This window comes from Denticeps clupeoides, chromosome 3 (genome assembly GCF_900700375.1).
Source record: "Denticeps clupeoides chromosome 3, fDenClu1.1, whole genome shotgun sequence".
NCBI lineage: Eukaryota > Metazoa > Chordata > Actinopteri > Clupeiformes > Denticipitidae > Denticeps > Denticeps clupeoides.
In genome coordinates this window covers 2,706,545-2,733,419 of record NC_041709.1, presented here as the reverse complement: position 1 = coordinate 2,733,419, position 26,875 = coordinate 2,706,545, and the positions used below count along the sequence as shown (strand labels likewise).

General features: G+C 45.8%; 2 protein-coding genes across 2 annotated transcripts in view; one reads left to right on the top strand and one right to left on the bottom strand.

Annotated features, from left to right (window-relative positions):
• Positions 1–21,581, bottom strand: lrrc75bb (leucine rich repeat containing 75Bb). The gene is made up of 4 exons (XM_028972741.1): positions 21,249–21,581; positions 15,943–16,071; positions 12,151–12,263; positions 1–1,726 (listed from the first exon to the last, which is right to left on the bottom strand). The coding sequence occupies exons 1-4, from the start codon at positions 21,471–21,473 to the stop codon at positions 1,135–1,137; spliced, it is 1,059 nt and encodes a 352-aa protein (XP_028828574.1). The 5' UTR covers positions 21,474–21,581; the 3' UTR covers positions 1–1,134.
• ggt1b (gamma-glutamyltransferase 1b) overlaps positions 17,009–26,875 on the top strand; it is a 22,079-nt gene continuing 12,212 nt past the window's right edge. Inside the window, exon 1 of the mRNA XM_028972740.1 lies at positions 17,009–17,343. Coding sequence (XP_028828573.1) covers positions 17,153–17,343 — 191 coding nt within the window. The 5' untranslated portion in view covers positions 17,009–17,152. The remainder of the gene's footprint in view (positions 17,344–26,875) is intronic.

The window sequence follows — 26,875 nt, the reverse complement described above, 5'->3', positions numbered from 1 at the left end:
CCAGATCATGACAATATATTTTATTGCCTGGGTTATTATATAAACATTAAATGTATCAAATAAGAATTCAATTTTGATATTTAATACATTCATACTACTCATACATTGACAAAAAATAAAAGTTTGGCTTTTGATTGGACGTGATTTGAAAAGAACCAAACCTAACAAGAACTTGTGCATTATTTGCACATTTTTGTCTGATCTCGTCCCAACACGATGAGCCCCCTCAGGCTCGGATCAGGTCTCCACTCTCTAATGGAAGGTGAGAAAAGTTGTCCTGTTTATTTGGGGATCTTTGCGCTCACAAAGTCAGAAATCACACACATTCTTTCACAATGTGAGAAAATAAATCAAAACCATTATAATCTCTTTTTATGTCATCTGTCAAAAGACATCGTATTAAATGTACAAAATAAACAATGTTCACACATAATACAATATTGATATAACATGAATCTTAATAAAACTGTTTAGTTCTTCCTTCATAAGCTCTGTTGGCTACTCTTCCTGCATCTCCTCACTGGTCCTCTAACGATCTCCGGCAGAACATAGCAATCGTTTCACCGCATCAGAATAAAAGCCTCGGCCCGCCGCCGCTGCTGTACTCGAAAGGCAGTTTTACAGCTGGCCTTCTGCACAAATTGGAACAGCGTTTGTTCTCCTTGCGAGGGGAGGGAGGGAGGGAGGGAAAAGAAACACGGCATGAACTACTGCCGTTGCCTCGCGCTCCGCGGCAGGGAGAGAGAGAGAGAGAGAGAGAGAGAGGGACACCTTTGATTAAGCCTGTCCATCACGAGACATGAAACGTAAACGATGCAAGTGTCAGCGCAGGGCCGCAGTCTCGCTAAGACCACGCTGGGGGGATGGGGGGCACACAGGAGTTCGCCGCTGGAGGGTGGGGGGCGTCTGGGCAGCGGCTTTCACCTCGAGGAGGCCGGCGACCACGGTTCTCACCGCAAACTCGGTCCGCTCTCACCCTGAACCCGTCGGGCGTCGCCGCTGATGAATGCCGCTGTAGCTGCTCTGGCGTGGGACCCAGCTGTTGGGGTGCTGGGATTCGCTTCTTGGGTGCTGAGGCTCATTTGCTGGATGGAAAGGGCTGAGGGATACGTCTTTAGATGAAGAAGTAGGAAGTCACCTCTCGCACAGGTGCAGGCTGATGTTTCTGGCCACCTTCTCTTCCATGCCCCATGGTTCAAGCTCGAGATGATCCTCATCTTCAGGTTCCACCTCCAATTCCTCCTCCTCCTCCTCCAGGATGCTGGCTTCTTCAGTGGAGCTCTCCATGTGGTAGTGGAAGGCTTGACCTTCGCTGTACTCGTAGATGGTGGGTAGGCTGCTCCTCAGGCCGAAGCGCCTCCTCAGGGCCACCAGCAGTGGCTGGGGAAGGGTGAAGATGTCCACATTATTACCCAGGTCCACCCAGGACAGACTGGGGAACATCTTAGCGTCCTTCAGAACCTCCGTCAAGTCCTTCAGAACTGCCATGGTCAATCGATTACCATTGACTGCCAGCGTGGTCAGTTTGGGGAGGGAGCCCAGACTGGGCAGCAGGACACGCAGTCTCTCATCCTGAAGATCGGTGAAGCTCAGGTCCACAGCTGTCACCGTGGCACCAGCGCTCTGGAAGTAATAGGCCACGCGGTGGATGTCACGACTGGACAGTGGAATGCCAGACAAGTCCACAGTGTCGCTGGCGAGTTTCTTCTTCAAAGTGTTCTTAAGGCTGTGGAAAAGGAGAATAAATGGAACAAATGAGCATGTATGGTAAACAACATGTCAAGACCTATGCACAATATCTGAACAATGTTCATGGAATAAACATCTCTGCAAAAAAAAAAAAACAGACCACTTAACAAAAAATGCATTTCTACTTCAATGGCAGCCATTAAATTTGCATTATTTGATGAGTTTCAACACCAATGCACATTCTTCACCATGAAGAGCAGCTGATCAGATCAGCCAAAGCCAATCAAACAAGGAGAACTACTGCGGTGAAATTGATGCTCCTATTTCATACTGTTTTGGCTGTTGATACCTTCCTAAGTCATGATACTATTTAATAGTGAGCAGTTTACTGCAGAATATAAAGAACATGTAACATTTGACATATATTTTAGTTAACGCTTAACCAGGACTCAATATATTGTTAATATGAGGCAGTGGTTCGAATCCACTGAGGTGCCACTGAGCAAAGCTCCGTCCCCACACGCTGATCCCCCGGCGCCTGTCATGGCTGCCCACTGCTCACCAAGGGTGATGTGTTAAAAGCAGAGGACACATTTCGTTGTGTCACCATGTGCTGTGCTGCAGTGTTTCACAATGACAATCGCGTCACTTTCACATAATGATTCCTTTATTCTATTATTTGGCACTTCAGTCATTACACGTGGTCTATTATTCTATTAATTAATTCTTTTTTCCGTTTGTTGTGTTGTTTGTCTTTGTGTTTCGCCTATTTGAATTCAATAAAATGTATTTTTTATTACTGTGTTATTTAATCACTGGCACCAATCAGAACAAATCAGTAATGCTCAGTAATCTACAGAAGTACAGAACTGAGATCACGATTCTCTCTTATGAATCTACACAGGAGTAATGTATGTATGAAGTACACATTTCTAGTTCGGAGAGAATAAAACACCCTTAAAATGGTTTCCAGTTCATTTGAAATGTTTTACTTCCAGGGGACGGTGTGTTTTAAGTTACAAAAGTGGTCTTAAATCAATCATGGACACCATTACTAATGATTAGGATCAGGCTTATGCATGGGGGATATCATTTCCACTGTCTCACATTGCAGTGCCTCTGGGGTCACATAACCCCACTGTCTTCATGAAACCCAAGCTGGAATAACAATAACCCCAAACCCGACCTCTAACACTGCTATGTACAGAGACGAAGTTCACGGCTCACAGAGAATAAGGGATAACAGTATCTCTCGCCGTATGACATCCGTACGCCATTAAATGTGCTTCTTCTGCAATAACATGCGCTAACAACCAGCTAAAAATAAACGTATTCGGACATTTCCGTCTGTGTGAGAACAGCGTGTGCCAGTCGAGCTAATGAGGCGGCAACTATTGATCCAACACGGTTCCCCTCATCCAGCTGCATGGACTCTGCAGTCCCGAGAGTGGGCTGGAGGACGGGCATCAATGTAAAGTCAGACAAGGCGGCGGGAGAACACAGATTTTGTTTGTTTGACAGATGCCACCAATAATCGCAGTAAGCGGCGCGGTGAACCAACGTGTGTCGGCGTGCATTATCTCGCTTCACACCCATTCGCCGATATGCAATTGGGGCTAAAAAAAAACAAAACAAAAAAAAAAGACTCAACAAACACATCCGTCTGACTGGCAGAGCTGCGTTGAAATTTCATTTCGCCAGCCGAGGGGCGGACGGGGGCCCCGCGGTTCCGGATCAGAAAATCGGATTCTGCGAGGGAGGCTTGATGGATTGGATCCTGAGGTGGAGCGCCGCTGCTGTTCCCAGGAGGGGCTCCGTAGCACAACAAACGAAGCCCGTCAGGTCGGACGACTGCGGGGATATCAACATGCAGCACTGCGAACTGCTTAAAGGCCCCGTTAGTTTTTGGGCGGGGTGGGAAATGGAACCTGCCTCGGGGTATGGCTTGTGCTTTCCTCGGCGTACGAGAAATATTACCCACCCCCACCGGTTCAGTTTATTACATCAGTCAGTCTCCGCGCCGGCAAATGGCGGACAAGCGCTTTCCCTTCCGCGGCCGCCTTCCTCCTCCAGCCTGGCGTCTCATTTCCGAGGCTGAATCCGAATGACATTATTATGGTAATAATAATGGTAATAATACGAGCGGACAGACCCGCCGAGACCCTGCCCGTCTCCTCGCAGAGGTGGGAACCTCCATCTGCTCCGCCGCCTCCACACTTGGCACGATGGAGGCGTGCTCGGGCGTTGCTCTGGTTTATTTATTTATTTACTGCGGGATTCGTTCACCGCGACACGGTGTCTCTTTTCTGGTTCGTGGACCGGGGGGGGGGGCTTTCAGCGTGGGCCGGGCTCCAAGCACAGGAGGAAGCTTTTTTCCTCCTCTCGTCCATTGTGAGGGTCTGCGTGGGATGATGGGGGAGGAGAAGGAGGAAGATGGAGATGGGGGTTCCATATCAGGCGCTCAGGAAGTTCAGGAGCGACGTCGTGACCGCCGACAGATTCGCCATTAATGCTGCACGGCATGGAGAAAGGTGCCAGGATGGCAGGACAAAAAGAAAAAATGTCCTATTTCCGAGTTGACAGCTCGGATTTTCAGACATCACGCCTGCCAATGTATGGGATAGTTTAATAGTTTACAGGTCACTTGCAGTGATGATTTTTTTAGTTCAACATGATAGCGGGGATAATAACATGTATTTACAGTTATATATATATAATACTACAGAGGAGCTGTCTGTGGTGCTGATTCCAGCAGGTGGGGTTCAATAAACTGAAATCAGAAAGAGGAAGAAGAAGAAATGCCCTCAAAAGGAACTTGAATCCTGGCTGTCACTGTAACCATCTGGTGTTCCGCATCTTCAAGGCTCCGTCTCACCGAGGAGGAAGGAGGAAGATGCCCACAGACAGCAGAGCGCAGCTGGAAGCAACACAGCGGTCCATCTCCATCCCCATCCTCATCCTCCACAACTACATCAGTTGGAATCAGGACCATAATGTGTGTGTGTGTGTGTGTGTGTGTGTGTGTGTGTGTCTGTCTCTCTAAATGTATACTTGTCTGTGTGTACATTGTGAAATTGAGGGTGCTGGCTGCCATTTCGGAATGAGATGTAACCTGATCTGCCCCAGTTCAAATTTACGGCCCCGTCAGAGCAGCGGACCTCTGCCCGCGGCTGACCTCTCTCCTGATAAACAATCACACTGACGCGTCCCGGACAAGGGCGAAAGGAACAAAAAAAAACACAAGACCGGCTGCATGGGAAATCCCACCGAAACCTCGTCTCGTTGCTAAAGGAAGAGGGGATCCATGTATTGATCCTGTTGCGTGAGAATGGAATCACCAGGGTAATTGGGAGCGGGCCGGTTAGGATATTGACATCCTTTAACAAGGCCACATGTGACCTTTAACCCACAATGAAAACACGCCTCCTTCGGGGTAAAACATCCCATAAGAACGGAGCAGGGCATGTAACAGCCGGCTTTAAGGCTTCACTTCTCATAAAAAAAGGACTCTTTTTATCTGGCGCATCTACGTTGCATGCGGGATTGGAATGGATCTTAGTGGCGGGCTGTGATTTATGGAAGGCATAAAACCGCATTCCGCCACCCGCCTTTCACAAGACCACCGAGTGACGGCGATATCCGCGCACAGAACTGCAGCTGCAAGTCCACCCGCTGCCCTGCCCAGCCCGACCCTCCTGCGAGCAAGACGGCGCATGCAACACCATGTCTGCAACCGAGCCGTCACAGCGTATCGGGGCAAGCCCGGGTGTCTGGCCAGGCACGGCGAGGTGCCAAGATCAGGGCGGAATCTGAGAGCTCCATTACAGGTCTGGGCTGAAAGGCTGCACTCTGCCTCGCACTGATCCGGTTTCCATCCTTTTTTTTTTTTTAAACCCCTTGCCAGCCTCCTTCCAAATAAGAAGCCTGACAGACTCAGTTCTGAAAATCACTGGCTGTTACACAGCATCCTTAGATGAAAAAAAACAACGAATTTTGAGAATTTATTCCATGTACATTTTGCATTAGTAGCATGTAGTAGGCCATTAATGGCGCTGAAACCGGGAGTGCTAATGTGGTGAGAAATGTAATCATTTTACATACTGCACCTATCGTCACTTCAAAGCTCAGAGCTAGACCAAGAAGAGAAGAGAAATATCAGATCTCCTAAATAAAATATATTAAGATTCCTCACAAGTTAGGCCATTTCCCATGACCAATGCATGACTTAATTATCTTAATCTTGCTCCCAGTAATGCACAGTACTTATCACCTCCAGGTTTGACCGAATTTTGCCTCTTTTATTTCAATCGATCTTAAGAGGCTCTCGGGCAATATAAATGGTTCTAAAATTAACTCTAAAATCCCCATTACATAAGATCCTACAAATGCAAACCTGTTGCCTAAGACCCAAATCCATACAGATTAAATGTTTTTGAAATTCAGATTTCACTGTCTGATCTCAAGAGCTGCTTTTGTAGCCTGTTAATTTTGTGTCCAAAGCAAGAAAGCAGGCACAATAAAAAAATGTCAATACAGATTAATATAAGAAAATCATAAAAAGCTAAATAAATACAGAGCAATAAACACCGCTGCAATAGACAATTGTTATCTTACTGCTAAGACCATCCATCTGACGGATCAAAAAAATAATAATTCTAATAATAAAAACGGATTCCAGTATAAAGTGAAATTTCCCCATTGTCCTGGACACAAAACAGAAAACAAAACAAAGTGAACGAGCTAACTGCAGCCATCCTGGGCTTTTAAGTCCAGGCCTTTTGAGGACAGTAGCTCTGGCCCCAGTCCACTTATCCAGAGCCCATGCCACCTGACCCACGCTCACGATCCAGGGGGTCCAGCTCTTTAGCCAGTACATCCTGCTGAGAACCACCCCTGCCAGTAACAGTTAGCCTCCTGATCCATGCAAGAGGAGGGGTGATGGAACAAAAACGCTGCTGGCCACATTCTGAACTTCTGCCACTGATCCTATCTTGTTCTGTATAAATACCAAATAAGAACACTGTAAAAACTCAACTTCTGCTGAACAAAAAAAACTGGATAAACTGGAGAGGGCAGGTAGAGCGGATCAGTGAGGGTCCATTCAATGAGTCATGGCACCACGGTCTCTCTCTCTCTCTCTCTCTCTCTCTCTCTCTCTCTCCCTCTCTTTCTCTTTCGCACAAACACACACACTGTGGGAGTGAAATAAAGTGGCTGCATACTGAGCTCCGTTGCAAATGATGACTATGCAGGGCACACTATTCATTACTGCAAATAGCCGAGCCTGATAAATAACATGTCCCCATGATGCCTGGTAATTTATAGTGATGCTGGTGAACTTTGGTGTGAAAAGTTGTAAACGAGCATAAAACACGAGGGCGGAGTTTTTGGAATTTAGAACGCAAAGTGTTGGGATGAGATCGATTACACTGAATTACCAGTGTCCCTCCACCCTGACCCAACCCCCTGCTTAATGCCATATAGTACTGTATATGCTGTACGTGCCACGCGTCACTTCCAGCACATCCATATATCACATCCTGGCGGCGGGAGTGATTAGATGCAGGCACTGCTGCGAAGTGCCAGTTTTCCTCGTTACGCAACATCGGCCCGGAAGGCGGCTTCTGTGAGGTGATGTCAAGGCTCGGGGATCAAAGTGGCATTAAAAGATTCTGGAGAAAGATCCCCCAACCAGCACTGCCTACAGTAAGCGTCTGTGCTGCATATGTGTGGGTGGCTCGTGACAGAAAGACGGGAAAATATACCTTGTCATGGGCTATTCAGAAATAAATGTCTTTAAGGTCAAATTGTTTATTAAAAAAAAAAAGTATAATAATAATGAATATAAAAACAAAAAAATATATTAAAGAAATTCATAGTCAACTACATTTACATTTACAGCATTTTCCAGATGACTTATCCAGAGCGACATACAATCAGTAGTTACAGGGACAGTCCCCCCCTGGAGACACTCAGGGTTAAGTGTCTTGTTCAGTGACACAATGGTAGTTAGTGGGATTTGAACCTGGGTCTTCTGGTTCATAGGCGAGTGTGTTAACCACTAGGCTACTACCACCCAACTATCATTGTTATTATTACTGTTACTACTACCAATCCTATTACTGCTAGTACTACAACAGTTATTAATAGTAACAAAATAAATAAATAATTTAACATTACAGAACTTGAACAAACAGTACCATACACTGCTCCTCTTTATTATCCAATATTCAAGATTCATGATTGGTTTATTGTCAGTACAACAGTATACACAGTATACCGTGTATTGAAATAATGTTTCACATAGTGCAATCATAAAAAAAAAATGTATATGTATATACACACTAAACTAAACTATACTAACTTAAACTAAAACTTAAATACTGTACAGTATCTCTATGAGAGAAACGAATTTAATAATTCTGTAACTACACACAAAAGTGAATGTTTGGCTGTATCCAAAAGATAATAAAACAGTAAAAGACCAAGAGCTGTGTAATAAGTGAAATCGTTTTTGTCAGTGTGAAATACTGCAGCACAGCACACAACCAAAAGTGTCCTTTGCATTTAACCCATCACCCTTAGTGAGCAGCGGGCAGAGATGAAAAGCACCCATCGAGCAGTGTGAGGGGATACTACCTTGCTCAAGGGCATCTCAGTGGCACCTTGGTGGTTCGGGACTGAAGCTCCACTGCTAAGGCCCATAGTATCAGTAGAGTCTAAAACTAAGCATTCACCAAACCTCCTGTCCAAAATGTCTAATGCCAATCCACTGATTTGCTGATTAGCTGCTTACCAATGAGGAACAACAACAAGGTCTTTAAGCCGAGTGTGACACCATTCGGCTTACGTTGTGACATTGTTTGTGACACCAAATAGAGGTTCCAGTTTGAGGCTCACCATGGCGTGACACTCAGCCATTAATCGGGGATAATGACCACTGACGTGACGCTCGGTGCTGTTGTCGAGGAGGGGTTCGGAGAATCCCACGCTGATTGGATTAACTGCGGGAGAGGTGAATGATGGCTTACTCTGTCAACGTATCTCGAATGGCACTCCGTAAGGGCCTTAGGGAGGGCATGGATGAAGATTTAAGGTCCCTTCGCTCAATTTCAGGGGGCTTGTTGTTCTTGCTACCCCCCCCCCCCCTTCACCTCCGGCACACTCATGCTGTTCAGAGGCACCAGCAAATGAGTCGGAGCTGTTGACGACCTTTGGAGAATCCGGCCTCTGGGAATGGCACGGCGCACAGTGCATGTAGGTCGGAGGGATGTAATCACACGAAGACAGCGTCAGTGGGCAGATGCGACAATAGAATCAAATAAACACACCGGGTTTATTTTGCAACATATGGAATTGATTATCAGTGACTTATTACATTTACATTTACGGCATTTATCAGACGTCCTTATCCAGAGCGACTTACAATCAGTAGTGACAGGGACAGTCCCCCCCTGGAGACACTCGGGGTTAAGTGTCTTGCTCAGGGACACGATGGTAGTAAGTGGGGTTTGAACCTGGGTCTTCTGGTTCATAGGCGAGTCTATGAACCAGTGCTTCCAATTGCAGTAATGTATTCAGTCATTTTTTTTGTAAGACACTTTATGTGAAAAGTATGCAAATCTATCAAAACATTCTCCTTGTGTTTCACGGTGTGATGCACTGCATTCGTGGAATTTGAGATTTCTTCATGCAAAATCTGTGAAGTCGCATATTCACAACTCTGGTTCCTACGTGCGGATTGTCACAGGTGAACGCCGCCTGCCAAGCTGACAGCTTCTTGTCCATTTAGGGAGGACAACAGAGCACGCCCCGAAGCCACCGCAACTCGAGCTGCTCCACCTGCGCCCCGACCAGACTGTCAGTCACCAGCCGGCAAAGGCAAATATAGGTCATCCGCGCATGAGCGGCATCACCCCGCCCACATGCGACCGGATCATGCAGCCCCGCCCCCTCCCTTCGCCGCTGATCCGGGCTGCCGGAATCGGTCACAAGCCTGCGGCCTGGAGCGGACTAATGGCTGCCAACCCCAGCGTGGCTGCAACAGCTCTTGGGGGGTAGATGAAGGGACGGGGCGGTCACAAATGCTGTTGCGGGGGAAGCAGCGTTCCATATAAACACTGAAATAATGGCACGTTGTTTTTTACCGTGAAATTGTTAATACCGGCGGAAATGTAAGTGTCTGAGACACATCGGCTGAGACTCCGGTCCCTCCTCATTATAACTTCATAAAGCTGTCACCAGGGCCGACGTCCCGACATGACCGTGAAGAGCCCACCGCCACAGCTCATGCCCCCCCCAGCCGGAAAGACTAGTTTATTAAGCAGATTCATCACCCGATTTGGCTACTGAAGCCAGCGAGCGCCGCAGGTTATAAAAGCGGGGGTCTGCAGAGGGGCCGGTTAATGAAAGAACATCTGCCGGTCGGCGCGACTGCTTCTCAATGTGCCGGAGGAGCAATTCCGGGGCAATAAAAGCATGTGGGTGATGCATTAAAATTGCAACAGAGAGTTTGGGGGGGCATCACGTTTCCCTCTGGAGGAAGGATTCAACATCTTGTTTACACGACTTCTGGTACTTAAAGAACACCGGGCTATGAAGCCCTTTAACTAATGTTCTTACAGTTAGGTAGCCTGTCCCTGGCAATGGAGACCCTATTTACGTAGATTTATGGATGAATGAATGGATGACTAGTTGGATGGAAGGACATATAGATTTGAATATGCCGGTATAATCTGAGAATCCACATTAAAAACCGGCACTCGGCCTGTTTTATCATATGGCATTTAGGGTGATGCTTTCATCCGCAGCCCCTTGCCGGGAGGCGAGCCCTGCCAGAGACGGGGGCCGTAATGAGCAGTCATGCTGGGGCCGTGTGCTTCTTATGCTGCCCGGGTTTCCTTCTCAGATGACAGCTACAGTACAGCAGCTCAGCAGCCGAGCAAAACAAAATGGACTCTAGAAGGGGCAAAAAAAAAAAAGAATCCTAAACTGCCGGGAGTGGCAAGAGCGAAAAAAATCTATGTGATTTTGGAAAAGGGCTTCTGAAGCTCAACTGGAGAAAATGAAACTGAGAAAAGGGAAAGTAAGAGGGGGCTGTAGATGTCGTGGCAGATATTGCAGGGAGCTTCAGAGCAGAATTGCATTAAGGGTCGTGGGGGTGTATTGTTCTTGGTTTGCTGTTTCGGTCATTTTTTGTCTCTGATAACACTTCATCAATGGCCAAATGTGTTAGGTGGCTTGCAAAATAAATAAATAACTCAATAAATTAACATCTTAAAAACTAGGTTAATTGCACTGGGAATGAGACAAAAAAAAACACACACACAATACATTTATTTCCCCTAATTTATTCCCATTAATTTACCCCCCTACTAAGATCAAACTTTTTTGCATTGTAGTGTACCTAGAACAGCATCTACTTGCTGTTCTGATGGTGGTGAAAGAGACCTTAAGAGGGTTCATCTGCTAATTCGTCATCCCTAACAACACAACTCCTGACAGGTGGAAGATTTTAACATGTTTGCTGAATATTTTTAAAATGTTTATTATTATATTAAATTTGATTGTTTTAATGATTATATCATTGTTCGAGAAGCAGAGGTGCATGAATTTCAGAATACAATTCTGAATTGATTAATAATGTATGTTTCCTTTGACAGGTTCTTACCCCTTCATCAACATTAATTCACCAGCTGTACTGATATATATGTACTGTGTGTGTGTGTGTGTGTGTGTATATATATATATGTATGTATCACGTATATGTATGTATCACATGGCTGTTTAAAACTTTGGAGAAATTGCGAAGGAGAAAAACAATAATCATGATAAAAATGTGCCAATTTAATTGCATTAGCAAAAGGGAGTACCACACTGAATGCTGCAACATGATTAATGCTGCTTGTCTGTCTTATTATAGTCAGGATCCGAAGGGCTGTTTGGACCCAGAAATGACATCACACATATTAGGTGCCAAGAAAGGTGACCCTTGCAGTGGACTCAGAGCAGGCAAACCGAATACCCCTTCATTTGTCAAGGTCTCGATCAAGAGTGATTTTGGTAACATTGGTAAAAATGGACCAGAGTTTCGGCTTCTCTGTGGTAGCTGAAGCCCGAAAGGCCTTCATCAGAGTAATGCAATAATACAGGGGTCTTTGTGTCTGCCGTGTAATTAGCCAGACCCACAAATCCTCACATGTATAATTAAGCGCCTTACGTGCATGTCAGAGAAGCCTAATCCCACCGGCCACTGCCACCGGCAGCCTATCAGACAGACTCAGACTCCTTGTTTGGCCAGCGTGGTTTTAAATGGCTTTTCGGGAGAGGTTGAGAGACGCTGCTCGGTAGATGTTTATTGGTGGCCCCGTTGTTTGTTGTTGTTCTGGTCATGGGTGTTCTGGCCGCTCTCGCCGGGCGGGTGGCGGTGCCAGCGACAGATGGGCAGACGGGGGAACTCACCAGGCCTGTGACTTCCTTCTGGGCACGCTCTGTCGCATCCACTTGGAGTGCGGGGTTAGGTGGTAGATCAGCTGTCTGCAGATCTTGTCGGAGGACTTGAGGGCGTCAACCTCCTGCAACAGACACGGAGACGCGTTCCAGTGAAAGGCGTCCGCCAAAGACGCTGGCCGTGCAGTCTGCTGGTCTCAGAACAGCGATGGCACTTCATTTCTCCCCAGCGTTCTATCACGAATGCACCCATGGGTGAAGATAGTAGTCAGTTTATTTTTCTAACAACCTCTCCTTTTTCTGCCACTCACATCATTTGAAACGTTCATAGAAAAAGAATGTTCACAATGGCTTAACATCCCAGAGGTTTCAGCAGACGTGCTCGCCTGCAGCCATTTCTGCATAGATCCAAGCTTCAGCCCCATTCAGTGTCCTTAAACGGATTGAGATGAGCAGAGCAGAGCAGAGCAAATCTAATTAATGGTGCAACACAACAACACAACCAAGTCCTCGCACAGGAGGAGGAGGCAATTCGCCTCCGAAAGCTGAGTGCTTCTAACACTGCATCCGGACTACTTCGTTATTAACAGCAGGAACCAAGAAGAATCAATTTTACAACAGACACGTCTATTATAATATAAGTATCTTAAAATAATGTACTACTAAACACTGAAATTTTATTTAAAACTGTAAACAATCATTACACATAGATCAGAATATTTCCCTTTTAAACCAGTGATATTTCTGACAGCTCATTTAAAACCAGTTGTCCCCATCACTTGAACTAAAACAAAAGCATTAACCCACAAATGTCCAACTCTGGTCATTTAAACAGTGAACGCAAGATTGGGATTTTACCTTTGAAACCATAAGAACACCTTTTTAATGAAGTTATTTAAAAAAAATAATGCATTCATATAATAAAGTGCAGCATTTCTCTATTCTGTTCCTGAAAAATCTCCGCAATAATGGAGGATATTTCTCCGCTACTAGTTAGAGTCTCCGCACTCTGCTGTCAGTGTTTTCTGGAACAGAGCACAGCTTGAGATGAATTCTGACAGACAGAGTGCTAAAGCCAAGTAAAGTATTAATTATGTAACATTTGCAAATGCTAAAAAAAGACCAGGAGTTTGGAGCGGCAGCTTGCCGTGAAAATCCATTTTTCGGGGTTAATTCTGGTAAAACCCCTTAACCAGCCGTAATCTGTCTGTAAAGGTCAAGTCAACATCCTGTTCCCCGTTTTGATTGTGTTGGGTCTGTTCGATGTTGCTCTTCATTAGTCTCACATGTCTCTACTGTTAAAATAGTCCATTCATTAGTAGACCTGATTTTACAATAGTTTTTAGTTTGTGTTTTCATTATTTCTTTACTATGAGTTTATATTAATCGTATATTATAAGCCATTACTTGACATGTTGGTTTATTACAAATTGGCGTGTTCAAAAGAAACAGGGATGAAAGACTAGCATGTGAAAAATTATATTTATTTTTTTTTATCATTGCATTGACCTTGCAAGAGCATCGAGTCTGGCACCAGCATCTCAGCATCTACTGGGTGTCTTGACACCTTACACTCTGATTACTTTTGCACACCATGGGCCAGTTCACATTCATGGATTAAGCCTAGTCCTGCACTAAAAGCCCTTTTTGAACGGAGAACTTCACTGAAGTTCTCTTTTATTCTAGGACTAGGCCTTACTCCTGAATGGGAATAGTATTCATTGTGTACATTGCAGCAGTATTCTATGGGTAGAAAAAAATGACAGATAATTTGCTGGGCACATATTCTCTTCTCCTCTGCTATCACAAACACACACCGTCACACCTTACAGCTCAGCGCATAATGATTTACTACTGGCCCATGATTTACTTCATCCTACATCTTCCTACTCCATCTCCAATAATGCACGCAGCAATTCTGTACATGAAACCTTGGCATGGCCGTTTGCTGGAGATTGATATTGGTCATCTGAGAGAAAACCTCAGGTAGCAAGTGACTGGTGAACATTTATTGAGTCTCTTGGGTTTTACAGATCTCCCTCCCAATCCATGTCCTGTCCCGTTCTGGGAACTGCCTAGAGCTTCCCCAAAGGAGCGCTCCTTTCACCCTCTAGGCTGTCCTCCTGCTGGAGTGTCTTGCGACCTTAGAGTCATCTGTGTGACTGCAGAAGGACTTCCAGCAGGCCGAAACATAAACTCTCTAGGCACTACTTTCGAACTGGCGCTAAGTGCAGTGTCATGTAAGGTCAAACAAGTGTCCTCTGGATTTATACACATAAGTGCATGTAATATATTGATGGACACGGGAATAAACACTCTACAATGAGGTAGTAGGGTACGTGAGTGCTGCCAATCATTTGTCTGCTCCCATCTTTGTTACACTTCCAAGTGGTTCTTTCTTGTTTTACCAACTTATGTGCGTCCCGCGAACCTGTATGACCTCAGGGTTAGTGTGCTAATATGAAGATTGTGACCGAGGTTGTACCATGCCACGATATCATGACGAAATAAGATTTGTGTTGGCTAATATGATAATTTAAAAGAATAAAAAAATTAGACTATAAGGCCACCCCCTCTAATTAACATACTACTCACAAAATATAATACCTGCCAAATACCATCTATGGATTGCTGTTATTAAGCTGTCCACAAATTACTGCCCCAAAATGTGTTTTTTGTAATCAACGATAAGTGTGATTGTAATTAACGATAAGTTCACATTTCCTCCAGGAAAAAAAGCTTATTATCTTTATATTTAAAAATATATATCTTTTAATTAATATCATTTTAGGTCATATCACTCATCTGAAACTATCTCAAATTTCCAGCATATTTACTGCTGAACTTGGTATATGTATACCCACATATTGTTTGGTACGTGTATATCATGTTTCTACACTTCGGGAATAGTTCAGTGCATTATAACAGAAAAAACGCACACTGGTAAACAATATTGCTTTTCAGTCTTTTGTGGATGGATGCCCCCCCCCAATTCTATTTAAAGATAAGGCACTACAAGCTGCAACATCCTGATGGATTTACCCTAAACTGACAATGGTTCCTATTTCCATTTCCTAAAGACCAGCTCAGTTATTTAGCTCCTATGTCACCTGTTTAACTCTTTATAACCTAAAAAAGTACATATCCCATCTCATGGCTGAGAGAATCACAAAAGCTTCATTTATTGAATGCCTGTTTTATAAAAGTCCACGAGAAGAATTTTTTGATCAGCAAAATATGACAAAATATGAGTGTTAACTCTACAATCCCATCACATGATCTGTCGCGTTCACAGTGGTGTGTTGCTGAAGCAAATGCCTCAAACGGAGGCAGAACCAGCAGCACCCGCGCTAACCGGGGGCCGTCTAATGTCATGAAATGGAGGGAACGTAGTGCTGTCTTTATTAAAGCCCAACTGACCCCGTCTACACAACGCACGAACAGTTATCCCTCCGTTAACACGAGTCTACCGTGACAAGGCAGCGTGTGAATGTTCTGTTTCCAGGCTCATCCGTGCACCGTGTGCTTTTATCTGTATTTCTGCAAACTCCAACACAGACAGAAGAGCCCGGTTAGAGACGGATCACGATTCGTGGGCACGGCGGTTTCTGTCATTTCCCAAAATTGCTCTTCTTACATGCAGTTAGTCAGGACGGATGCTGACAGTGGCGCTTAGTCCAGCTGATGAGACAACACCCTGCGTCCCACATTTCCTGTGGCTCCTCGGTGTGTGCTGCCCTTGGCCAAACAGGACCTAAAGACCAAAATGACTGAAATGACCAGGAAGGGGGAGGGGGGACTCACCCGTTTTGGACACTGCATGTCACGTGCCAAGCTGATCAGCAGCTCGTGAGAGATGGGATCGACCAGGTTCAGGAAGGCAGCGTTCTTGTACAGGATGTCGTTCAGAGACGTTCCCTCCAGGCCCATATCCTACATGAATAAGAGAGATAAGAATACGTGTTTATGTGCATGATAATCACATATTCAAGAACCCTAATGCTTTCCGAACCCAGACAGTCTAATTTTTTTTTATCTTTATCCCCAGCTCTCTTCCCACAGCGCACGATGCCGCGTATTCGGGAGAACTCGCTCAAACCATCAGCATTAATGAAGAAAATGACGGAGAAAAAAAAACGGAGAAGGATCAGCAGGATCGGATGCCCCGAGGCCCCGAGGTTCTTAACACTTCCCACTGAGAGCTCAGATTCAGGCGGCCTTATTATCCGGCCTTATGTAAAGAACCCCCATGTGTCAACCTCCAGATATCAGAGGCCAAGGCCGGCGAGTAAAATACACCGAGCACTTAAAATGAATCCCCGAAGGACACTGCTGCCACTGTGATGCGATTGTCATTGTGAAACACTGCAGCACAGCACACGGTGACACAACGAAACGTGTCCTCTGCTTTTAACCATCAGTGGGCAGCCATGACAGGGACTCGAACCAGCAACCTTCTGATTACGGGTTTCTTTCCTCACCCGCTAGGCTGCCAGCTACCATGAACTATCTGCCATTACCTCGGGTAACGGGAGGGGTATTTCTTTAGGGGGGCTTTAAAACGTAGCTTCCCACCACCACAAGGATGTCAGCAGCCAAACGAACGCAATGGCATTCGGCAGGCAAAAAAACGCAGCACCCCCCTTCCCTGAAGAAGGGCGGCTATTTACATGACGCGGCCCACTCACCGCGGATGAAGCCGGCCTCATCTGCTGGACAGACAGGGCCTATCAGGCCAAAGGAGCGCAGGAACCTCCGCCAAGCTTCCCAGCGTGATTTATTCCCGCTGGCAGCCTCGGGGATTCCCCGACAGCGGGCATTTTCACTCTTTTTTCTGCCCGCGCCAAGAAACGGACCGTCAAGCTGCCGTCAGTGAGCAGAGTTCTTCGGGAAAATCCTCGCACGATGGAGCACTTTGCCGCGGCCGCACCCAAACGCCTGCTCCAGCGGTCGCTGCTTCGCCTCGCATCCGAGGGAGCTCGTGCGAAGGAGACGCCATGATGCAGACGCTGCCATGGACACGGAGCAAGGGCTTTTCCCAAAGAGGGACCAGTTAAAGGGCAACAGCCGAACGCACGGAGGCCTGGCAAGGCACAAGAAATTGTCCACGATGCAGCACGCTGCCGTCCTGGAGACCATGCGCAGACAGAGGATTGACTGGGAAGACCTGAACCTGGTTGAAGAAGGGGGAAGTCTTTCCAACCGGTGAGTAGCTAGTTAGCATTACACAGCATTAGCAAACACCTGATAGGGCTAAGTCAAGGAAGGGGAAGGGGCTTAAGGTTAAATTGGTGTACATTTTTATTTGGTGCGGGCTGTAAGGTCTTTTTTTTTAACATTCGATCGATTAGACACGGATCCCATAAATCGCAGCTCGTTTTTTCTTATTTGTCTAATTGGCTAATTAGTCAAAACCAGGAGTGTTGCGGCAGGTGGGAAACCGGCGCTTGAGACGCCTGGAGTAACAATTGACATTATCACCAGCCACTTAAAAGAGGCGTTTAACGGCTCTTAAAAATAATCCAGTCAACTGGCTGTGAGGACGCATTAGCGCCACACATCATAAATATCTGAAAATGACACGATTTGAGATGCCACACTACCTACTGCTTACATTTCAGCACACCTCTGTGTTCATTCTTTGCACCTTCATCGAAATCCCCTGGCCTCTGTTTTGCTGGTTTTTAAGCTTGCCAGTGTTCGCCTGGGGACATCCAATCAGACGGTATGTTGTACATCATGGATGAAACAAGAGCTTCTACCACAGACAGTCTGGAGAAACTTGGCCCACTAACCCTACAAAGTCCACAAAGGTGAATGGAAGTGACCTGGTGGGTAAGACACTCGGCCACAAAGTCACAGGTTCAAACCTTACTTACTACCAAGACACTTAACCCTGAGTGTTTACTCCAGGGGACTGTCCCTGTAACTACTGATTGTAAAGTTGCTTTGGATAGAGTCTGATAAATGCCGTAAAATGTAAACATCAAGTTCTTCATATGAAACATCAGAAAAATTCCACCAGAAGCTCATATTCCTTAATAGTATTGTCACGATGGCTGGACATGGCAAGGAAGAAGGATGCATACGCACAACGTCACAAAACAGGGGTTTAATACATGATGAATAGGACAGGGGAAACCTCACCAAACAATAACCCGAGAATGAACAGACACAAACAGGGCAGCTTTATACACTCATACACTGGTGAAAACAATCAGGAAACACAAGACCAACATGAAACTCCTTAATTCTAAAAGGAAAGAAAGGCCTTGAATACTTTACAGAAATCCCGCTGCTTCTCTGCTGCTTTATTTTCCTGTTTGTTTATGTACTCATCGTTTGATAGTTGGGGGGGGGGGGACCTCATTAAAATGGGTCTGTGCCATGGGGACATGCACAAAGCGAGAGAAACAGACGAATTACAGTGGGAAGCAGCAAACAAGAGAATTCCGTGTTCGCTCTCTCGGCTTTATTCTCAGACGCCTTTTGACTGACGCTGGGACACCCTTGGCAGGCTCCTCTGCCTTTTGCTCCTTAGAATCATCCTTAAAAGCCAAGACATCTTCTGTAATAGCCTGACAGCATCCTCTGCATCGCAGACGACTGTAGATTCTGTGACGTGCTCTTATCTGACCATCACTTGTAAAAAAAAAGGTTCTTCTTCGCTGCTCCTTTGTCTGCTGTGGATGGCAGCCTCGTGAATAACGAACTTCATTAAGCGGCGAACACCGATAAGCATCCGGGGTTAGTTCCTCCCTGCTGTGGGTGAGGGAGCCATCTTGCTCCACCTTCACGAACTCAAGATGATTAACATCAAAACCCAGACCTGCCCGAGAGGGAACAGCTCTCAAGATCAAAAGTATAAAAATGGAACCCCCCCTCCCTCCCCGACCTTATTTTCCATGCCAACAAAGTGCGAGCTACCTAAACGGCAGCGTGTGAGAGCATAAGACGCCTGCGTTCGGGGAGTCTTTCCGACTGGCTGGACTTGCCTGCAACGCGATGTCAGCTCGAGTGAAAGCCCTGCGCGCTGACATCCTCCTCCATCTCACCCAGCCGTTTCCCACGCACTCATCCGTGGGGCTGCAGCAGCTCGCGGCGGGCTCCCAGAGCGAGGTGCAAGGCACGCCGCTTCAGCACTAGAGCCGGAATGTTCTAATGCAGCATCGCACGGAACCACACGAAGCCACGCGAAGGCCATGCAGTCGCTGGAATCAGTCAACACACATGAGGCCAGGACAGGGGAAACATCTCCAAACAATGACCCGGGAACGAACAGACACAAACAGGGCAGCTTTATACAATCATACACAGGTGAAAACAATCAGGAAACACAGGACCAACATGGCAGTACAGCAGAAGAAGGGGTCACCTGGATGGCCATGGACCCTAAAAGAGAAAATATATGGGGCAGTGGCGGCCTAGCGGTTAAGGAAGCGGCCCCCGTAATCAGAAGGTTGCCGGTTCGAATCCCGATCCGCCAAGGTGCCACTGAGCAAAGCACCGTCCCCACACACTGCTCCCCGGGCGCCTGTCATGGCTGCCCACTGCTCACTCAGGGTGATGGGATAAATGCAGAGGACAAATTTCACTGTGTGCACCGTGTGCTGTGTATCACAAGTGACTTTCACTTTCACAAAGTGGCGGCATCTGTTACAGCTGACTTACAACTCAACTTCTGTCTCTTGTGTCCTTCTAGATCATTATTTCGCTTCGCGCAGCAGACCGGGCTTCATTAATTTACGAAACAGCTGCTGTGATTAATGGAGGCGTCGTCTTCAGGTATTAACTTCTTAGCAGGTGCACGCGTGAGAACCGTCTTTCTTTCTTTGTGGCTGCCTCAGACTCCTCACGCTAGGGGGTCCAACTCGAGAACTCCCTGACCTCTTTTTCCCCCTCACAGCTACAGGAGGACCTTTCGAAAACACAAAACTCCCATAAAAGGCAGCAGCCCAGCGGGATCCCAGAGAGATCCCCTCGGCGAGGCTGGATTCTTCCTTTCCCACCCCCATCTGGGAATCTGGGCGCCACAGTTGGGGCGCAGAAATGCCTTTTACCCTCCTCGCGTCCCGGGGGGAGCACAGTGCCCGTCGGGCTGCGTTATTGGCGAAGCAGGCAGTACAGCAGAAGAAGGGGCTCACCTGGAGGGCCATGGACCCTAAAAAAAAAAGTCCACAAAGAAGAACCAGCGGAATCTCCTCCTATTCCTTAATTGTATATAGAAACAGTCCCAGCACACGGCATGATGGGAGCCTGGTGCTGGTCTGCCCGCTGCTGAGTGTCTGGCCTACTGTGCGCTGGCAGAAAATAGACAGGTGACGCCTAAACTCGGGAAGACATTAGAAAGAAGACAAACCGGCCTTGCCGGCGCATTGACAACGGCAACAACAATTACAGCTTCAAAGTATGGTAACGCATCCTATGAGGTCCGCGTGAATAATGCATTACGCACAATTTGAAGGCATTACTAATTCATGGCACGCAACGAAAACACTGGCGCGGCGAGAAAACAGCCCGCAATAAGTCCAACGCCGTCGCAACAGATCCTGTCCTCTCACGGCGCACTGCATGCGTGGCCTTCTAATAAAAGGTTACCAGGACATCCCTGTCGGCGTCCCCGGGCCCGACCTGTCTTCGCACGGGATGCTTTAGGGCTAATTGATTTAGTGGCTTTAAGCTGCCAGGCTGTCTTATGTCCACATGCTCTCCCTTGCTTTCTTTATAAGGTGCGGGTTAAGTTGAGGTTACACAGCAGCAGGGTACACAGTTGGACGCAGTCAATAAACAGTAATAAACAGTACAGTACGGTAGGTGCGGTAAACAGGGTGCATAAGTAACATTTAAATGTACAGCATTTACCAGGCGCCCTTATCCAGAGGGACTTACAGTCAGTAGTTACAGGGACAGTCCCCCCCTGGAGACACTCAGGGTTAATGGTAGTAAGTGGGGTTCATAGGCGAGTGTGTTACCCCACTAGGCTACTACCACCCTAATTCATCATTATAACAATCTGCGCGGCGGCAATGAACTACTTTTTTTGTATTATTATTATTTACACCGCATGACCGAGGCGATCATTGAAAAAATAAAAACGCGACGGCGGCTACCTTGCGCAGCAGCTTCAGCACGTCGGCCGCCCGCTCCGCCCGGCGCTGCCGCAGCAGCTGCTGGATGTCCCGGACCCACGCCACGCGTCGCACGTACGGGCTGCGCTGTCCCCTGCGCAGCATCCCCGGCAGCCGGTCCGACTTCAGCACCAGGGACGCGAGCAGGAAGTCGCCGCCGTCCGCCTGGCTGTCCCGGCTGCTCTGTCTGCTCAACTTGGAGCCCATTTTTATTATTTTTTTTTTTAAACGATTTCGGACAGAAAACTACTCCGGATGCTGAGCATCGGCGAAGTTGCACGTCGCGCTTGCGCGTCAAAAACAAAACGAAAGAGTAAAAAAAAAAAAAAAAAAAAAAAGGAAGCGGCTCCGTCCGTCCGTCCGTCCGTCCGGTCCCCGCCGCGTCCGTCTGCTCGGCTCCGCCGCGCGTCCCCCGTCCAATCAGAGCTCCACGGCGGCCCCGCCCACGCCAATTATAAACAAAGCCGGTGGGCGTGGCACCCACGCCAGATGCCTACAAGTGAAGGTGAGCTGGTCAGCAACAGGCGTTAGTTAAAGGTATTCGTTGTTTTTTTTTTTTTCAACATTACGGGGTACCCACCCCGCCTTCGCAAACAAAACTCCCATAAAAAGGCAGCAGCCCAGTGGAATCAGGGGGTTTATTCTTCCTTTCCCACCGCCCATGTGGGAGTCTGGCCACCACGGAGTGCAGAAATGCTGAGAGGGGACATCCACCCCTTCCCCCAGCCTGCATTTCACCCACATGGCATCCCGGGGAGGGAGCGGGATTCCGGCACAGAGGCCCGGTGCTCGTCAGATTCACAGCAGCAGGAGAAGAAGGGGTCACCTGGAGGTGTTGGAAATTAAAGGGACACAAATGGAGAATTTATCAAGGCCCCGAACCTTCACTTGCTCATTGATTGACGGCTTGAGCACCCTCAGGCCTTTCTCGGGCTGGCTGGAGTGGCGTCTAATAACCAAGATAGAAACAGACGAACACAAAACGAACCAGACATTATAACATAGACTTACAATTTGCACTCATGTGTTTTCTAAATTCTATCACACCCACATATGCGGGAAGTGAGCGTTAGGGCCCTCGGTGCGCCCGCTTGCTGCTGCTGCTGGGCTGACCTGTTGTAATGGGGAGGGGGGCGGGGTGCTCCCAAATAAATCCCATTTCAATTCATAATATTCTCTATCCGAGCCCATTAGGGTGTTGTCACTGGGGTGCAAAATTAACACCGACGGAAGATTGACAAAAAAAAAGGTCAAAGCCCCATATGTGTTTACCTGGTTAAATTCATTGTGGCTCCGACAACAGGTTATACAATTAAAATATGTTAATGTACACCAGGCCTGGAACGCCCCTGCCAACACACCATCTGTATAAAACAGGACATTTAGGACAACATAAACAAATATATGAACCAATAAGCATAGCTGGAACATGACATAATTTAAACATAATAATACATTGAGCCCTGATGATGGCCGGATAATGAGGTTTCTGTGTTAGCATGACATTGCGTTGATTCTAACAAACTGAGTTAAAATGTTGTAAAGTGTCTCTCCACCCCAAAGCGTGACACCTGATGTGCTCTTTTCTGGGGGTTGTTCAGTAGTAAATAAGGTTAAAGATTAATAGTGATCGAGTAGTTGCACAATGGTTCACGTCCTGTGAAGACTGACAGCGCTGAAGTGGAGTCGCACGTCAAGGTCGGAATTTATTTGCCTGCTTATTTTGTATTCGTGGGGGAGAAAACTGTACTCGCTCTGTAAATTCGTACAAAATGTATTCTATAGTGCTGTAAAGAAACCACTTCTGTCTCAGTTGGACAAAGTTTATCTGTAGCTACTCATTTTATATTTTATGGCATTTATCAGATGCCATTATCCAGAGGGACTACAATCAGTAGTAACAGGGACAGTCCCACTGGAGACACTCAGGGTTACGGTGGTGTTAAGCAAGGTTTTTTTTAACCTGTGACTTTGTGGTCTTCTAGTTCATAGGTTAGCGTCTTATGCCCTAGTTTACTACCTACTCTGTACGATTCGGTGGAAGTCTTTAGTTCAGGTCTCGCCAGGATAAATTAGAAAGGGAAACATGGAATTCCAGCAATGAAGGGAGGGGACATCAGAAAGGCAATGACCGTGTTATCTGAATCTGTTAATTTATTGCAATGTATTTTGACTCATCTGGTGTTATCTGGACAAACAGAGGCGTGGCACAATAAAAGTTATAGGAATTAACAGCTTCTAGTTCATTAACGCAGTACTATTGCAGTTTCTGTTGCAGTCTATGCTGGGGCAAGAGGGGGCAACCACCGAAAACCGCACAGTGTATGCTTAAAAATACTTTATCAGTATTATTCTTATCCAAAATAGAATAGGATTAGAACCTCAATAGGTTACCGCATAGCAACCGGATCAGAACAGCACTCCTTTCTCTCCGCTCCTGGAGGACCTTCTTCCTCCTGGCAGCTTTAATTTTGTCCACTGCCAGCACAGCAGGCTCCTCAGAGGGATGTGCAGAAGTGGATTCCCACTCATGGAGTTTAGCAGCAGCTTCCTCCAGGAAGCAGTGAGGCACTTTGCCTGTCGTTCGGCATCTCCGTTTCACTTTTTCACAGTCAGGGGTTTAGGTTCCTTCTAGTCTGTTTCGTAGCTCTCACTTTTACGTGTAGCGGTATGGAGCGTAGTGGTGCTGCATCACACATCCCATAGACAAATAACACACACATACATTCGGCTCTGGGTTTGTATGGCTTAATCTCACACTGCACTAAAGAAGGCTGGTAGTAGCCTAGTGGGTAACACACTCGCCTGTGAACCAGAAGACCCGGGTTCGAATCCCACTTACTACCATTGTGTCCCTGAGCAAGACACTTAACCTTAAGTTTTACATTTCATTTACATTTACGGCATTTATCAGACGCCCTTATCCAGAGCGACTTACAATCAGAAGTTACAGGGACAGTCCCCCTGGAGCAACTTAGGGTTAAGTTACAGGGAGACTGTCCCTGTAACTACTGATTGTAAGTCGCTCTGGATAAGGGCGTCTGATAAATGCTGTAAATGTAAATGTAAGGCTGATGGCATGAGGACCTAGAAATAATCAAAAAAAGATTTTTTTTTTCCCAATTAGAGGTTTCCAGTGAGACTGAACACGACTGAGTGCAATTATAACACAGGCTTTATTTTCCTGGTTTTGTGATTCTATAACATTAGATGAATTGTCACCTCTAGCAATGTCACATCACAGCTATCAGCATTTTGTATCTCTGTCAGGACGTGGGGGTGTGATTTCTGCTGTCACTCATTTACTTCATGCATCCCACAGTGTTTCTAATCATTGTGCAAATGGGTCAGCAAAGAGATACACACACACACACACACACATAGTTGTGTGTGCAATTTGGGGACTACAGGCTTAATGCCACAATGTGGGGACATGTATTTCTGAAGGTTTGTTTCACTTGAAGCAGTAAAAATGACCGTTTTTTTAAATATAGAAAATACATTAACAAAGCAATGTGACACGACATTTTGTGTCAATTTGACATTATGTGAACAATGACATTATGTAGTATTCTGCACAGAATTCTGTAAACTTTTAACTTTTACATTCTATTCAGAGGCACTTTACTCAATCCCACCCTCTTTCAAAAGAAAATGTTTTCTCAGCAGCTCTTTCTGCCCTGGACTGAACGGTTTGAACATGGGTGTAAAACCGATGATTTCTGTGACAGCAGACTAAAACAAACGGGGTGGAGAGGAGGCGAGGACACTTTATTTCAGTCATTTCTCTGAAACATTCTAATTCCCCTTTAAAGCAAAAGTAATAATAGCAGAAAATGTGTGCAAAAACGTATCAACAATGTAAAAAAAAAATAATTCTGGCAGAAATGAGTTAAAATACCAGAAATTAAAATAGCAACAAATGAAATGACTGACTTTACAGTTTTCTTTTAAGGGCAGTAATTCTGTTCTTCACAAAGAGCTTTACAGACAACCAACCCCTGTCTATCAAGGCAGCTGGTTCAGCTTTTACACAGGTCTCCCAATGCTGTTTTCCTGGTACCGTGCAAGTTTTGATGAACCTGTTTAGATGCTTTTCAACTGCTGTCACTTCACTGCTGTCCCATTCTTTTTCTTGTGCACCTTACGACCTGAATGAACACAGCATATTATTCAAGTTCATAAGGGCTTTCTATCAAGTTTAACCAACAGTGCATTGGTGGTAGCTGAGGTGCTTGTGGTACTTGTTATTTCTGTTGCTTGTTCAATCAACGGTTTCTGGTCTTCCTTTGCAGAACATTCATCCACTTTAATACAAAAGAAATATATTCTAAATAGTTAAAAATGTTATTCTTTCTTGGAGAATTTATATATTCATATTCTGTTTCTGACTGATTGTTTGACAAATCCTCATTTTGAACATGCAGAGCATCTATAAAGTAACAATAATATAAAGACGTTAACAATTTGCATTTTCAATTGCCTGCAATTAAGTATTAATAAATGTCTCGATGTCTATTTCAACTAGTTTTTTCCCTCTGAGCTCTCTCAAGTGTTCCGCCTCCAGTGGCATCAAAATCTTATTTACTTTGGCGGGCTGGAGAGTACTTTCAGGAACTCTGTAATAAACTCTGTGAACTATCACATTATGTCGCAGAAAGTCATCCAGCTGACTCAATTCTGTATTATTGAGGTTCAGAACGTTTGACAGTGTTGCAATGTGTTTGGAGAGTCCAAAGTGCCCTCGGATTCTTTACTACACATTCAGAGGCAAACTGTCAAAGGCAATCAGATCCTCTTAGGTGTGACAGTGAAGCAGGACGAGCAAATATATGTTTTCAGCTGGAATTGCACACTCCTCTCTCTTTTTGTTAAGCATATCTTCTGCATTGTAGGGGTTAAAAGCACTGGAACCTTTCGTCCTCGCTTAACACGTATTTCAATGCCGGTATGATGAGTTTTTTTCGAGCTCTGAAGCATGCAAGTCATCTGTGTTTTTTCTAGCAAAAGAAGCTAGAGTGTCGCGGCCATGACATAGAGGCATTTTTGACACCTCACCCTCCGTTCTGCGATTGAAGAGGATAGTCTGAGCCAGAGTAACTTTTGCAAGAAGGGTCCTGTTCCTGGAAGGACCATCTGACGATAGCTGCTTAAAGTAGTTTTCCTGCTTATGATCAAGGTACAAATGGAGCATTTTCACTTCCTCAGTGAAAGGAAGAGTAAATGGAGCATTCCACTTAATTTCTCTTTGTGTCTGAAGTGCATGTGATGATATCAGTTCATCAGTTCATCTTGCTGCATGCATGCATGAAGAGTTGCATGCTTTCTGCACATTCACGGTCACCATTAATCATTGTCTAAAATGCAGAGGTGGAAAATGTACTGAAAAAATGTGTATCTTTACTTTGCTTAAATTCTACTCAAGTAAAATTGCCCATCTACTTTTACTTGAGTAAAAGTAAAAAATTACTTAATTAGAAATCTACTTTGAGTAAAAGTTACTTAGTTACTTTCAATTACTTGATGTAAAAAGGACTAGTCATAAATCCAATAAAGAACTAGTCATTTTTATTCAACATTTAGGCACTATAATGCACAAACTATGCTCA

Bases quoted from the DNA above. Each gene is read 5' to 3' on its own strand.
- lrrc75bb (XM_028972741.1), bottom strand. From the start codon at position 21,473: ATGGGCTCCAAGTTGAGCAGACAGAGCAGCCGGGACAGCCAGGCGGAC. The intron at 12,264-15,942 runs GTGAGTCCCCCC...TGTCTGTTGCAG, and splicing joins ACATGCAGTGTCCAAAACGG to GAGGTTGACGCCCTCAAGTC. The intron at 1,727-12,150 runs GTGAGTTCCCCC...CCTTTTCCACAG, and splicing joins AGAAGGAAGTCACAGGCCTG to CCTTAAGAACACTTTGAAGA.